The sequence below is a fragment of the Ictidomys tridecemlineatus genome, chromosome 3 (genome assembly GCF_052094955.1).
Source record: "Ictidomys tridecemlineatus isolate mIctTri1 chromosome 3, mIctTri1.hap1, whole genome shotgun sequence".
In the NCBI taxonomy this organism is placed as follows: Eukaryota; Metazoa; Chordata; class Mammalia; order Rodentia; family Sciuridae; genus Ictidomys; species Ictidomys tridecemlineatus.
In genome coordinates, this window is record NC_135479.1 from 35985277 (window position 1) to 36000592 (window position 15316).

Consider the following 15316-nt stretch of genomic DNA (forward strand, 5'->3'; position numbering starts at 1 on the left):
TCATCTTTTTTAGACCTGCTTTTCTTAGATCTATTTCAGAGCTCACCTTCAGCATACTATAATTCAAATATGCTGCTTTTCTAACATATCTGAAAAGATTGACACTGAATTAATTTTCATACCTAGTACAAGAAGTTAAACTGATTTCAAAAGAATGAAACAAAAGCCCAGTAAAACACATCCAAATTAGTTTTACATTTAAGAAGCTATTTTGGGGTTAAGCTGAGTAAAACAATGTACAAAAATCTAGTGTTCAGCTAGAAAAATATTTGGTCCTATGTTCATGAGCAATAGTCAACCCTTTCTTTAATCAAACTCACAAGCATATACATGTTCTCTCCAGGCAGTTTTAGACCATAATGGGTTCCACTAGGATCCGAGTCCAGGATAACCTATTCAATTCCTCTGAGAGTATGGAAAATGTCAACCAAGTGAATTAAGACAGAGGGTTATGGTAGTTTTTCTAAAATAAGAGGTCCTTTGGGTTAAAAGGTCCAGCCTAAGAACTGTCAGAATAGATCTACTAATTAATTTCTTCTAATCTTTTAGGCTTATTTAAGCTTAACAACTTCCTTTCCCTACCCAATTTCTAAAATTTTTTCACTCAATTAAAAATTTCAAAGGATTATAGCAACATGTAAGTGAGAATCACAGTAAGATTTGTTCAAGCTGGTCGCTGATATAGAGGTATTTGTCATATCTCTTTATATTTTTCTGTATTGTTTAAAATATCTTATAATCAAAAAATAAAGAGACATGAGCTTCGATGGTACCAGACACTGTGAACAATTGAACAACAATTAAATATAGTTACTGGTAGGGTTGATCAGTTTCAGAACTGAATTCCTAATCCCTACCATCCCCATAATTTCAACCCCGAGAAAATAAAGCAGAACTGAAACCAACAGTCACGATGGCAGCTAGTCTTTAAACTTAAATTTACACTACTTTATTTCCTCTTCTTAAAAGAATGTTTAAAGCCCTGATGTGGGTTCAACACATCTCCAACTAAAGAGGTAAAACTGCAATTATATACTGTAGGAACATTTGGAAAAGCCTACCATGCCAAGTGAAAGAAAAGGAAAGACACAAGTGGCTTTGCTTCACCAAACGGCGATTCAAGAGGCTTGTTTGAATGCTAAATTGTTGAGAAGGAAAAACCCTGACACCTAGTGCCCAGATGAAAAAATGAAGCCTCTGAGCCACCACAGTTCTTAAGTGTGGTAGTATGTAATGCCGAGGGAACCATCAAATTGCATTCAATTTGGAATATACTTTCCTCCCAGAAAAATTTTCTGAAAAAAAATTTTATGCCACATGAGAGTTCCAATCTCTGACTACCAGTCCTTTTTTGGAAATATATACTGTACCAATTATTATAACTGCTTCTAAACACTACGTTTTCTCATCTCAGTTTTTCATTATGACAGAAGTGATAGGAGGGAATGATAAAAAGCCCACTTTCTGAAATGGTAAGGAAAACACGGACCTAATTTCTACAAGCACTAAAATACTATCAAATCTACCTCTCTATCATATCTCTATCATATCTTTCATCATTGCCTGATTTAGATTCCTGATATAGTTCACAGAGCTGCTACACAAATATAAAATAACAAAGTGCTAATAATTTACTTCAGAATAAATAAGAATGCAAACTCAAAAAAGAATTTTCTTTATCTCACCAGGCAAAGTTAAGTTGTTCTCTGTCAAGTCCGATACAGCCCTTGGCTTGATCTCAGCCTGAGCTTTTTAATAACAGGATTTAGTGCGAAGAGCAGCTACACTGGATTGCGAACTGTTACTCAAAATGTTCCCACCTACAATTATAGCTTCCACCAAATGATCAAAACAGGTTAGCAAACTGGCAGGAAAATGAAAACAATTCCTCCGAAATAGAGAAGCAGTAACGTAAAATTGTTGGATAGCTACATTTTTTTCTGAATTCAGGCTCAACAACACACATTCATCTATAAATAGTGCTATCACTATACATCAATAGCAGGTAGAAACAAAATCAGTTTAGTCTACATTGCAATCACATTTTCCTCTTTAAACTATTATGAAAATTCTGGCAACTCATCTTTAGAATTCTAATTTAATAGATTTGGTTGAAATTTTTTTTTTATTCCTATCCCAAATTCATACTAAATGTAATGCCATTCAAATCTGGCAATGAGAAAGATGTGTTCTCCTGTGTATTTTGTCATGCATTAGGCGGCATTCCTTTAGTCACATCTTACTTTATGGGGAAAGGAGTACTAGGAAAATAGAAAGAAAACTAACATGAGATCAGAAAAGCTCTCTTTCTCCTGCTTCTAACACAGGCTCCAATGTTCAAAATGCAGGTCACATCTCTGCTGAAATAGCCAATATTCTTCCTCAAATGGCAAACAAGTTACCTAAAACTAAATGGAACTGAATTGGCCCAAATCTTGGTCCCATCACCATTTCACCTATTTACTGTCCTGGAACAAAAAATAGGGAAGAAAGACAGGCCACCAACATAGCCGACAGTCTAATAAAGTGCAGGTTTCTGCCTTTGGTTGTAGGGGAAAGCATTTCAATTCATGGAGAAACTCTGCAAGAATCTCTTATTTTACCCTTATTCCTTATATCCATGCACTAGCTTTTAAACTCAGAAACTCCCATCCTTCAAGGTAATACAATATCACCCACAGTGATGACCTGGTAGAGCCATCACCTTTGGAGAACACCACATTATCATGATTTAATGTCTATGTAGCATCAATGCATTTACATTGAGCCTTGGCTCTCAGAACATTAACAGGTCAATTTTTTATTCCTTTTTTAATAAAACTATTTCTCAAGGCTCTGTTCAGATGCCCATTCTCTTTGGGACAGGACAGATTTGCTCCAAATCTCATCAGCATGAGCCCTTTTTGTTCCCCTCACATCATTCTTGGGGTAATATGTAGAGTGCCAGACTCATGACAAACTTGTCTCTTTGGCCAAAGAAAATTAAACTGCAGTGGCTGAAAGTCAACGTGCCTTGATAAAACCGGGCTCAGTATGAGGAAATACATCCTATTGACACCTCGTCATTTCTTAGGCACAGCTGTCCCTCAGAGTTCTGACTGTTGAAACTCCGTCCTTAGATTGGTCAGTCTCTCAGTGGACAAGCTCCATTGTATGCTCAAGCTATTGGTAGCAGAGTCTGATACTAATACCCTAACCTCATTCCTGTTGTGCAGTGCCCTATAATCTAGCTAAGGCCACTGACTTCACCAGCCATCCTGGGCATTAGTCACTAACTGCTTACAAAAGAACACCAGTCTTACTCCTCCTGAGCTCAAAGGCTCAGAAACAGCAAGCTAACACTCAGTCTCAATCCTAGTCAATCATTTGAAGAAAAGGAAAAGAGAACAAAGAAAATAGGCAACTAAGGAGAGAAAGTATAAAATAAGAAGAAAGTGAGAGCCGACAAAAAAAAAAAAAAAAAGCAAAACAACATTTGAACAAACAATATTAAAGCACTAGGCAAAGGAAAGAAAGTGATGGCTATACTAGATTAATACTTACAGCCATAGTACCATGTAGCTGTTTAAGGCATAGGCAGCCCTTTAACATCAAGGTTTGTTAGGTCTTAAAAGGGTTAAAAAAAACCTTTAATTTTTTTTTTATTCATGTGTGTGTGTGTGTGTGTGTGTGTGTGTGTGTGTGTATGTGTGGGGGTGTGTGTGTGTGGTCTTTGGGTACAGAGTCCCGTATAATAAGACTATTTGTATTCATACTGGCAGAGTAAACACTACATGTTCATGCCCAGGCAGCTCTGTGCTTGTAATTTCAGCAAGAACAGAGCTCTGTCCCTCTGGGACTTCACTATTCCCCCAGTCTCCATTCGCTCAAACACAGAATGAGAGCAGAGAGAAAGCAGGAGAGAAAGATCATGGCAAGAGGTTTCACATAGCACTGCAGCTAGCTTTCACGTGGCCAAAAATCTCATTTTGTGTTTTAATTACATTAGTTAAAACCGTTTTGCTTTCAGCCCCATGTTCACAAGGGTGCCTTCCATTCCTGAACAGCGATTCAGTGAATTGGAATTTACGTCTGGCACAATGAAGCTTTTCTTTGCTGCTGAAAGGCTCACTGGGCAGATGCTACACATAGTGGCACAAATCTCTGCTTCAACTTTGTGTGTTGATGAGTATATATCTATTCTTATCAAAATTCTATGCATCCTCTCTCCCCATCCTCTTGCCTTTGCTATTTGTCGAGGTACTAGATCAGTAGAACTCCTAAAAGCCTAATATTCTGCATCTGGTCCAATGCTTAACACTAAATCATCTGATCTTGGCTATTCCTAGTGTACTACTGAAAGAATCAAACACTTCGTAAATAGAGGGCAAAAAATTTTTAAAGATTCTGAATAAAATGGAAAAAAAGGTCTGCATATTATCTCCAGTGGTCTACCCGGTCTGTCTATGGCAGACACCCAGGTAAAGTGTACTCTTTCTAAGGAATGAGACTTATCTATGAATTATATCTAAAGCTGAAATAAAATATTTCCATTTTTATGTTTGTTACTATTTTTATAATTGCTACAACTGTGCTTTAGAAGCATAGTTAAAACTGGAGGAATATCAACACATAGAGAAAGGCATAAAGGTATAAGGCAGAATATGACTTTACATCATTATTAAAATGTCACTATACAAGAAAGGAAGCCAAGGCTAGAAAACACATCTTAGATTAACTATCAATAAATGGGTTCTATGTTTCTTTTACGTTTAAATCCCTGGTTCTGACCAAGCTCCTTTAAGAAGAACATATTCGTTATGCTCATAACAGCACCAGACCAAATAAGCTGAGCATGGAAAAAATGCATAATTATTATGCAAATAAGTAAAAAATAAGGCAAAACAATATTTAAATGTTTCTGTTACAAAACAAACTCAAAATACAAATATATATAAAGGGAAAGTAATCTCTTTTTATGTACCTATCACCTAATTTCAATTATCAACTCGTGACCAATCTTATTTCATCTATACTCCCACCTGCATTTCTCTTCATTTTAAATCAAATCCTGGACATCAGATCACTTCACCGGTAAATATTTTAGCATGTATGTCTAGCAGGAAGTAATACTCTTTTTAAAAAAGCAAAATTGTAATAATGTTATCATACTCAATAATTTAATAATTCCTTGACATCTATCTAGTGTTCTCTTGCTAAAAAACCATACCAGGACAACTAGGTTGCCTACATCGGTTGGATCTTAATACCATATAATGATCACTCTCATGGAAAGCTGGTACTGGTGGGCACAGATATAGAAAAGGAGAGAAGGTTTCAACTACTTGCCTCATTTCCTCCTGGAAGCCTATTCATGTGGACCAGCTGACCTTGATCATCCAACACCAGTTCAGTATACGTCAGCATGTCAGAAGGCAGAGGAGGTGAAGGGAGGAATGCTTGAGTGGACATGGACTCCCAGAGTTTGATCAGGGACTGGTAGAGGAGAGAAGTTTGACAATAATAACATTAACCTTTCAATAGAGACAAAAATAATTATTAAGATGTCATCAATCTGGTTTCATTTTCTTTTCCAAGTGTTTTGCAGAGACTCTAAACATCAGACTAAACCTTCCAGCTCCCATTCTCAGTCAATATAGATTTATATAATTGTTTTTTACATAATACTTTTTACATGCCAAAAGTCAAGAACTTTTCAACAAATTCAAACTATTGAGCAAATTTGAATCAGTAGTAAAGCATTAATACACATAAAAGACCTGACACTACCCAGGAAAATTAAAATAAAAACTAAGTTGCATTGCTACCTTTAAAAAAAGGTGGGGGAAGAATCCTAGAGAAACCTGGTAATAGAAGACTATCCATGAAAGCAGGACATGATGCTCAGCTAAAACGAACAAAATCTAGGGAGGTCAGAGTAAGGTTTCCACTAGAGGTTCAGTAGAAACCTCTTTATAATATTTTTCATAGCTACAGGTCCCTACACAGGAATTAGCTCACTAAGACATGCATGGCTTTTTGTAAATGTACAGATCAACAGTGCTCAAATTTGAGAAAACAAACACAATTATCCCTTTAAAAACAATTATGATTTTCATTTCCATCTTCCTATACAAATAAAACAAATCCTTTATGAAGTGAGAACCAGGTTAGTTCTTTCTTTGCTTGCCTCAAAACAATAACTAAGGCCCAAATGACTCATATATACCTACATGTCCTAATCATTATGCTGATATCTATCATATAGGAAAAATTACACAGAATAAGATTTCTATTTATAGCACTGATGTTGGGAAACAGAATGAACACTCAGCTTTCAGGCTAACAATGCTACAAAAGGAAAATAATGAGCGAAGGTAGCTATGTTTCAAGAGATAGGGCTTGTACACAAACGGTTGCATAAAGGTAATCTCTTGTATTTGTGAATAATACAGGAATTATAGACAAACTATTTACCAAGTCTACATATATTACTTTGTTAAAACTCAAATGTGGTGATACTGGTAGTATTGACTAGGAGACTTGGAAAAATCCTATATTCATAGAATTTTTTTTTTTAAAGACAAATTCAGTATTCTTTTGAAACCCTATTCTTTATCTGTTGCATTTTCTGCTGGTGATATACTTTTCTTGCCTTCTATTGATGGAAGAAAAATCTGCAGCATAGAAGTGATTCACCATACAGATCAAGGGAATTTATTTTCATATAGAGGATGAAATTCATAATGTCATATTTTCTCATGCTAGTTTTTATTCAGCTATAATAAATCTCCCACAAAAGAACTTATAAACTGTGTACCATGAACTCTATATCCACTTGTCTATGCTATCTATATTTATTCTCATCATATTAGCTTAGGCTATCAGCTAGGGACCGGAGTTATCCTGGAAAATAGGAAAATGAGAACTAGAGTTCCATACCTCTTTTTTAATATCCCTAATTTGAACACAGACTTAGGAAATACATATGTAACTTCTCACACAGGTCACTGTAAACTATCATCACAGTCCTGTGGTCTTGGTTCACTCTCTTCTATCCAAGAGAGACTTCTATTCACATCATTCTTCCTGTTAATTCATAAAGAATCATCCAAAATCTGAGTTGGCAGTCACTGAATTTCAAATGAGATAGAAATGAGAAGTGTCAAGATATTTCCTGCTCTTTGAGAGTGTTCTTTTCCAGTCAAAGTTGCATCTGATGGAAATTCAGGAAAACCTTGCCTTTTGGTACATGTCATAACCCCTCCCCTTTAGCCACCTTTACCTGCCGAAACATCTCTGGGATATCATAAATATATGTTGTTCCTAAGGACTGAGCCTGAAACCTCTTTGATTGAAGCAGGTCTTTGGTCACATATGGAGTATTGATTAACATTCCATGCAGTGGTCCCTGTTTGTCTCCATATGCCTGAAACATGATCTGCAAGAAAAAACAGAATGGCATCACAGGTTAAAAGAGGGAAAAGAAAAAAAGAAATCAAATAGCTGCCTAGAGGGCTTTTTCCCCACAAATATTATTTCTTGAAAGATATTTTTGGTGGGCTGAGTACCTGAGACATGTCTCTTAACATTGGGTACTTGGTGTTCCCACTTCTCTACAGGTTAACTAACTCCAAAAAAGTTAATATATAATAGGCTACTACTCTTGTTTTTGGATTATTTAAAATCAATAAGAAAACACAGCATAAATTTCACATCTCAGAGACAGACTGATGAAGCTTGCCTTCTGAAGTGATTTGAATCCCATATGCTCAGAAATGAAGTAATTAGTAAGTAGTCTGAGCAATTCTAGTATTTAAGTTGAAAAGCAGCTATGCACTGAAGATAATTCTTATTATTAGGCCAGATCAAGGTTCTACCAATTCATTGTACTTTAGTCCATTTGATTAGAAGGTGCTTCATAAGTACTACTGGCCACACAAAAGCTTCAAAGATTTCTGCCAGAAGTGGATTTCACCCATCTAGATAGTTAATTCTTGTTAGCCCATATAATAAAATAACTATTTTAAACTATATATATAATTTCTCCCCAGTATACTGTCTATAACTAGTAACTCTTACAATACCTGTATTGTCACATAATGAAACCACCACAGCAGTTTTTAATCATTTTAACTCAAATATTTCTAGAAGAGTACTCCATACTCTATATTTAGCTAGTTTTATTTGCTTATGAATATTTATAAGGGATGTCATTATTTCAATTCAATTAATATTTATTGAGTGCTCATAGATTGTATAACACTGAACTAGGCACTTTATGTATGAATTTGTACATAATATAGATTCCCAATCTAATGAATACCAATGGAGACTGAGATGAAAGGGTATGTATACACCCACATATGCATCGAGGCCTTAAGGAAGAGCACAAGTCTACTAATGAATAGATTTGTGGACCTGATATACACGCACAGGAATGGAATTAAGTACTTTCTAAAATCCTAGGGATAATGATTCCATAGTCCCTTATGTGAGAGGAACAGGAATGTTCTGCTGACTTGTCCATTAGGTCCTGTTTTGGGCAAAACTTGTCTCAGGGTGCTTAAAGCTCTCAGACAAGCTCCCAGTCCTTTTCCACAAATTGATGGGAAAAGTCACCATGTGAGAAAAAGAATTAAAAATGTCTTAGGAATTTAAGAGTAGAAATAGTAAAATTTTAAGAGATTCAAATTTAAGTAAGGCAAGAATACAGAATGAGACTAGATTCAGAGGCAGTCAGTCAAATCAAAATAAGAAAAAGAAATTTTTGTAACTAAATTTCTTGTCTATTAAGAGAGACAAGACCTCAGGATTTGAAACTCAGCTTTTTCCATGTTCTGGGATAAAGTTAGATTGGCCACAGGTAAGCAACAGAACTTTGCACTGAGGAAGGGAGCTAGAGAAAGCTACTGCTACAAATTTAAAATGGTAAAACCACTTTGGCAGTTTGTCAGTTTCTTATAATGTTAAGTATAAACTAATTACTATGAATAGCAATTATACTCATATATTTACCTAAGAGAAAGTTACACAAAAATTTATAAATTAATGTTCATAGCAGCTTTATTGCTTGAAGTGCATCTCATCCTTTTATAATTGGGAAATAAAACTTCATATGTCCTTCCACAGTGGAGAATAGATTAAAAAAAATTCTTTGTAGATCCACAAAATGGAATACTACTCAGCAATGAAAAGGAACATGCATATAATCCGGGTAACACCAATGAATCTCAAAAACATTATGCTGAGCACAAGAATCCAGACACAAAATAGCACATTTTGTCTGATTTCATTTATATGAAATTCTAGGACAGGCAAAACGAATCTATAATAATGGAAAGCAGATCAGTGGTTACCTAAGGCTGCAGTAGGTACTCTACCTTTGACTGCAAAGGATAATTAGAGAACTCTGTGAGATAAGGAAATGGTCTTTATAATGTCTGTGATGGCATCACGCAAGTGTATACAACTATTGGAATGAACTGAATTGTACATAAAAAATGAGTCTGTCACATTATATGTAAATTATACCTCAATAAGTGGTTTCAAAATGTTATTTCTTCTCTTATACAACACATTAGGAATCAATTCACTTATGCAATGGATTACCCAAATCTCTTTTCCCTATTATGACTACATGGCATCATTATTCATTATAACCTGTACCACAAAGACTATACAAGAGAAGTGAAACAAAATGAAACTCAAGTCAGTCAGCCTTACTTCTTAATGGAAAAATGAGTAAATGATGTGCTAGGGCCAGAGGATGATCATAATGGCCAGTAATAGAAGACTCTGAATGACCAGCTACTTATGCTAGTTTCATTTTTTACTATAATGAACCTGGTAATTAAAACTTGGTAAAGAGTATGTTTTACAAGTTCACAAAAATATGTATATATTTTACATAAAATACATCTTTCACCAGAGGACATCAATGGGCTTCTCTTAGCTGGGTGTGGTAGTGAATGCCTATAAACCCAGCAACTTGGGAGGTGAAGCAGAATGAACACAGTTTTAAGTAAAACCCTGTTGTAAAATAAAATTAACCAGAAAAGGGCTGGGCACAGGGCTGGGTGTTGGGTGGAGGCATGGCCTGGGGATGTACCTCAGCGGTAAGGCGCCTTTGATTTCGATCCCTAGTACTGCAAATAAAAAAGAGAGAGAAACAAAAATTGAAAGGTAAAAAAATTAGTGGCCAGATGCAGTGGTGCACAACTGTAATCCAGTGGCCCGGGGGCCTGAGATAGGAGGATCACAAGTTCAAAGCCAGCCTCACCAAATTAGCAAGGTCCTAAAGCAACTCAGTGAGACCCTGTCTCTAAATAAAATATAAGTAAAAGTCTGGGGATGTGGCTCACTGGTTAAGCACCACTGGGTTCAATCCCTGGTATCCCCCCTCCCCCCGCCAAAAAAAAAAAAATCAGTAATCCCAGCTACAAGAGGCCGAGGCAGGAGGATTGAAAGTTCAAGACCAACTTGGAATAGCTAGCTTATCTATCTATCTATCCATCCATCCATCCATCCATCCATCCATCCATCCATCCATCCATCCATCCATTTTGTATTTATCTATTTAGGTGCTAGGGATTGAACCCAGGGACACTTAACTACTGAACCACACCCCAGCCCTTTTTATTTTTTATTTTGAGACGGAATCTTGCTGAGTTGCTTAGGGCCTTAGTAAATTACTGAGGCTGGCCTCAAATTTGCAATCCTCCTGCCTCAGTTTCCAGAGCTGCTGGGATTATAGGCATGTACCAACAACATGTGCAGTTTAAACTTGGGCAATTTAGTAAGAATAAAAAAGGGGCTAGTATGTAGTGTAGTAGGTAGAGTATTTACCTAGCATGTGTGAGGCTCTGGGTTCAAGCCCCAGTAATTCAAAAGGAAAGGAAAAAGGTTTGGCAATAAGCACCAACTAGGCACTTGGGAGCACTGGAACTGGGTGAAGGCTGCTCCTTCTGTCAGTTCCTACCTCCAGCTTTGGGCTCACAAACTGGTACCAATGACACAGTGGTTCTTGAACTTTCAACTGAAGAACCTGATAAAGACCTCTTTCTTCAGGGCTTCTTAAATATGCAGGGCCCTTGATAAAAGGGCTCTCCTCTCAAGTTGAGGGAGTCAATTCATTCTTTCAGATGCCTAGCAATTGCTTACTTTGTGCCTGATATAACACCATGCCATGATTGAAGACATCAGTACCTTTCATGATCCTGTGTTGCCACTAACCAGCTTAAGGGAAATCTAAAAGCTTTCTAATAAAATAAAGGGGGAAAAAGTAGTTATGAAGAACAAACATATTTATCAAAACATTAAAATCTCAAGTGACCATCTTATTCTTCATAAGAATAGGCCTGCCTCAAAGCCACTGTAGAAGTTAATTAAAAATATCCCTGCCCATGGAAAGCTTTGACTGAAAATGTCCTTAAGGTTGTCCTGAAAAACATCAAATGCAGCAAAAATCACTGAATACTCTTTCTCTTGCTCACCCCTTGTGCTCTTGTGCACTCTGTTTTAACTGTTCACTTCTCACAGGATAGATTTCTCTGGTCATCTAACTGGGAATCAAAGAACAACATGAAAGGTCACTATAAAAATTGTCCAAACTGAGATTTTAAAAATGCATCTTGAAAAGACTGGCAAAAAATGTCTTTTCCTACCTCTATTCCCAGTTTGAAAAGGACATAGATAAAAACATAATCTCTTCCAAGCACCCAAATACACAGAACAGACTAAAGCCCTGTTTATATATCCTGTAGCAAGTTCACTTCATCCTTTTATTAGAATGAATCTACTTCCCAAGATCAGGCCAAAGCCCTAAAAATAAAATAATGTCCTAGTTCTTAAGAAGATGTGAGCAATAGTGAAGCTACCTACACCCAATATCATAGAAAATGGCCCAAATATTTAGAAACTAAGGAGTTCAAACAAATTACAAGTGAATTCTTTGTTACCACATAATCAGTCTGCATTACATTCCACTTCTGCATTTTCCAATCTGAAAAAAATGGTTTAAAGTTTGATACTTTATTCCTATATAGATATATAACACTCTGAACTCTTGAAGGAAAAAATGTGTGCGTGTGTGTGCGTGTGTGTGTGTGTGTATAAGCAGAATAATATAACGGATAAATAAAGTTAATACTTAATACTGTTCATGTTATTTTACTAACTTGAAATTTTTCTTCTATAATATAGGAGAAGTGGGTGACATTCTCACAATTCTCCTTTCCTCAGTTGTCAATATGTGGTCTAACTACATAGGAAACAGAAAGTTCAAATCAGACCAGAGAAGACTAGATTACTAAAGTAGCTTAAGAGCCCTTGAAAAAAACAGAGCTCTAAACTGAAGAATTAAGCCTGGAGTGAGGTTCACTTGGCATATTTGTGCTCATTAATATGTGACAAAGGGTTGAGGGCTTTATAATATCCTTGACTGAGAACAGGGGCACTTCTTATAAGGCAAATATTTTCCAAATTGCACAACCAGTTAAGCTAAAGAGAATAACTTCATTGATAAACCAATGGGGTTTGTGAGCTTGGGTCTTCTATAACAAGAACAAGTGGCTCATTTTTAGGACCAAATCAAAACTCAGAGAAGCCTGCTTGACTACCGTACCTGTGCTGTCCTGGAGTCAGTCACTTCCTTGTATAGGCTGATGTCCAAGTAATAGCCAGATTCGTTTGTCAGGAAGAGGCGGATGGGAATTGCTTTTCCAGTTGGTGTCAGGCGAATGTTGATTTTCAGTTCTGCCTGGAGGACGCGCAATTTCCACAGCCGACTTCCATAGCGCATTACCATGCTCCGCACAGATTCCTCAATCTGACACAGATACATCACCAAGTACAAAACTTAAATACCTTGTAACTAAGAACCTGTTTCAGGTCTGTCTGTCTTTGGGAAAGGAGGAACGGAATCTGTTTTATGGAGATCTATACACCATATACATTCCTTACACAAAGTGGGCAGATGTTTCTCCCTAAAACTATTCTTGCTTAGAACAAGACAGGGACAATTTCATGCTGGTCTGGGATGAGAGCGGTTTTCTCTAACTCACGCCATCCAAATCAGTATAACTCCTTCCTCTTTCCCAATTATATTCGTACTCTACATCTAAGATCTGCAATATCTAAAATTAAAAGCTATAGGATTTAAGAGAAAGCCCCAAATAAGAATAAAATCCCTAGTTAAATAGCTATTAAGTAGCATTTATATGCATGGTAACTATGTTTCATTGCACTTACAGGACCTTAAATCAACACAGCAATTACCACCATGAGCTTTTTTCCATACAATTTTATTAAACTTTATAATATATGTCTCTTGCTAAATTGCAGAAATTAAAGAAAGGCAATTTGTAGGTGGTGCTAGAATGTTCTCTCCTAAACATTAGAGCTCTGAAGTTTGGTCACTGTCAAGTCCAACTGGGATTTAAGGAGAAGGGGCAAATGTTTCTTAGTTTTTCTAAACTTTAAACCAAGGCAGCTTAACACTTAGTTTTCAGAGTTACAAGAATCATTTTAACTGAATGGACTGAAAGGCAATTTTGTTATTGACATGCTAATGCAAAACTTTGTTTCCAGTAGGCAATAGGCTCTTTCCTAGCAAGCAGCTAGGCCAGACTACTCAAATTTAATCTTTTCTTAACTATCTTTCTAAAATGCTTCATCAACATCCTAGAACAGCTCAAGATTATCTGACATCTTCCTTCTCTTGTGGTACACTTAGGCAGTACGTGCAATCCTACAGCTTATTTCTCTAACACAGAATTTTAACTCAAAATAGATTTTAAGAAGTTAACTTCTCATCCCCACACTTGTTTGCTAACCAAGAGGTATTTATCCATTATTTTCTTTAGGGAACAAAAGCCAACAATCTCTATGTACAAAAAATTGACAGCTATCTGATTAGAAAAGCAGAGCTGGGGCATATGGATGTTAAGAGTTAGAGGCTGAAAAGTAAATATTAAAAATTCATTGAGAAAAGTCAAGCAAAACCTAAAAATATATATAGTTACACAGTATCCTGGTCATGTTTTAGCATTCTGGCTTCATCAGTCCCAAAATACTTAGGGCAAATATATACATATATTAGAGGAATACATAAATATACATATATTAGGAGAAATAATAATTATATATATTAATATATATATTTTTTTCCAGTGGCTAAGTGCCCCATGGGTTCAATCTCCCCAGTGGGGCACTGAACCACTGAGCCACATCTCTAGCCCTTTTTTATTTTTAGACAGGGTCTTACTAAGTTGCTTATGACCTCACTAAATGGCTGAGTCTAGCTTTGAACTTGCAAACTTCCTGCCTCAGGCTCCAGAGCTCCTGGGATTTTTAGGCATGTGCCACCATGCCTGGCCTAGGATAAATTCTGCTTAAACTACATGAATAGGGCTCAAACCTCAACAGAAAATAGTAACCCATTGTTAGCTTCAAGTTTTCAAGAAAAAAAGTAAAGAATTGTTTCTCAGTTCTTAGATAATAAGTTCAAAACCAAACGTTCGGCTGGGGTTGTGGTGCAGTGGTAGAGAACTTACTTAGTATGCATGAGGCATTGGGTTGCATTCCTGGCACCACATAAAAATAAACAAATAAAATAAAGGTTAAAAAAAGCAAAAGTCTATGCCTATAATTGACCTTGAGAAAGGAGATACTTGGTTATCCTATCCAAATTTCAGTCTCATACAGAATCAGAGGGAACAAAATAGAGAGCAGTCTGTTTTACACACCTAGGATAAAAAGGTCAAGTACAGGACTGTCTCGTTTTCTTTCCTTAAATTATATTGAATGCATTTTAGAATAGAACCTCAGGGAAGAAACTAGACATAATATATATAATACATGTGAAATTTCTTTCTTCTCTCTCTCTTTTTTTTTGTTAGGACACAATATCTTTATTTATTTATTTTTAAGTGGTACTGAGGATCGAACCCAGTGCCTCTCATGTGTGAGACAAGCGCTCTACCACTGAGCTACAGTCCCAGCCCCTACATGTGATATTTCTTATCAGCCAAATTCTCCTGTAGTAAACTACTAAAGAGAAATAGGTTAGCTATTTTGGGAAGGTGTCTTATCCTGGTAAGGCCACTAGGTAAGTATGTTAAAACACAGAAACAGTGCACTAAATGTCTAATAATAGCAAAATTATTTCACATGAGAAATTCTAGAAGATACTATAAAATAGAACTACAATCACAGAAAATATAAAACTTGTCCTAATGGAGGAAAAGAATTTTCATACTTTTATAAATGATCAGCAAACAAACACCATGCCACCTTCAATACTGAGGGTTTTCTTAATGCCTATAGCAAAATTTTG

At 36.2% G+C, this 15316-nt stretch overlaps 1 protein-coding gene across 9 annotated transcripts in view; it reads right to left on the minus strand.

Annotated features, from left to right (window-relative positions):
- Window positions 1-15316, minus strand: part of Acaca (acetyl-CoA carboxylase alpha) — a 288856-nt gene that overhangs the window by 106167 nt on the left and 167373 nt on the right. For all 9 annotated transcript variants that reach the window (XM_078042389.1, XM_078042384.1, XM_078042383.1 and 6 more), the window contains 3 exons: window positions 12605-12808; window positions 7265-7420; window positions 5329-5475 (listed from right to left, as the gene is read on the minus strand). In XM_078042389.1, coding sequence (XP_077898515.1) covers window positions 5329-5475; window positions 7265-7420; window positions 12605-12808 — 507 coding nt within the window. The remainder of the gene's footprint in view (window positions 1-5328; window positions 5476-7264; window positions 7421-12604; window positions 12809-15316) is intronic.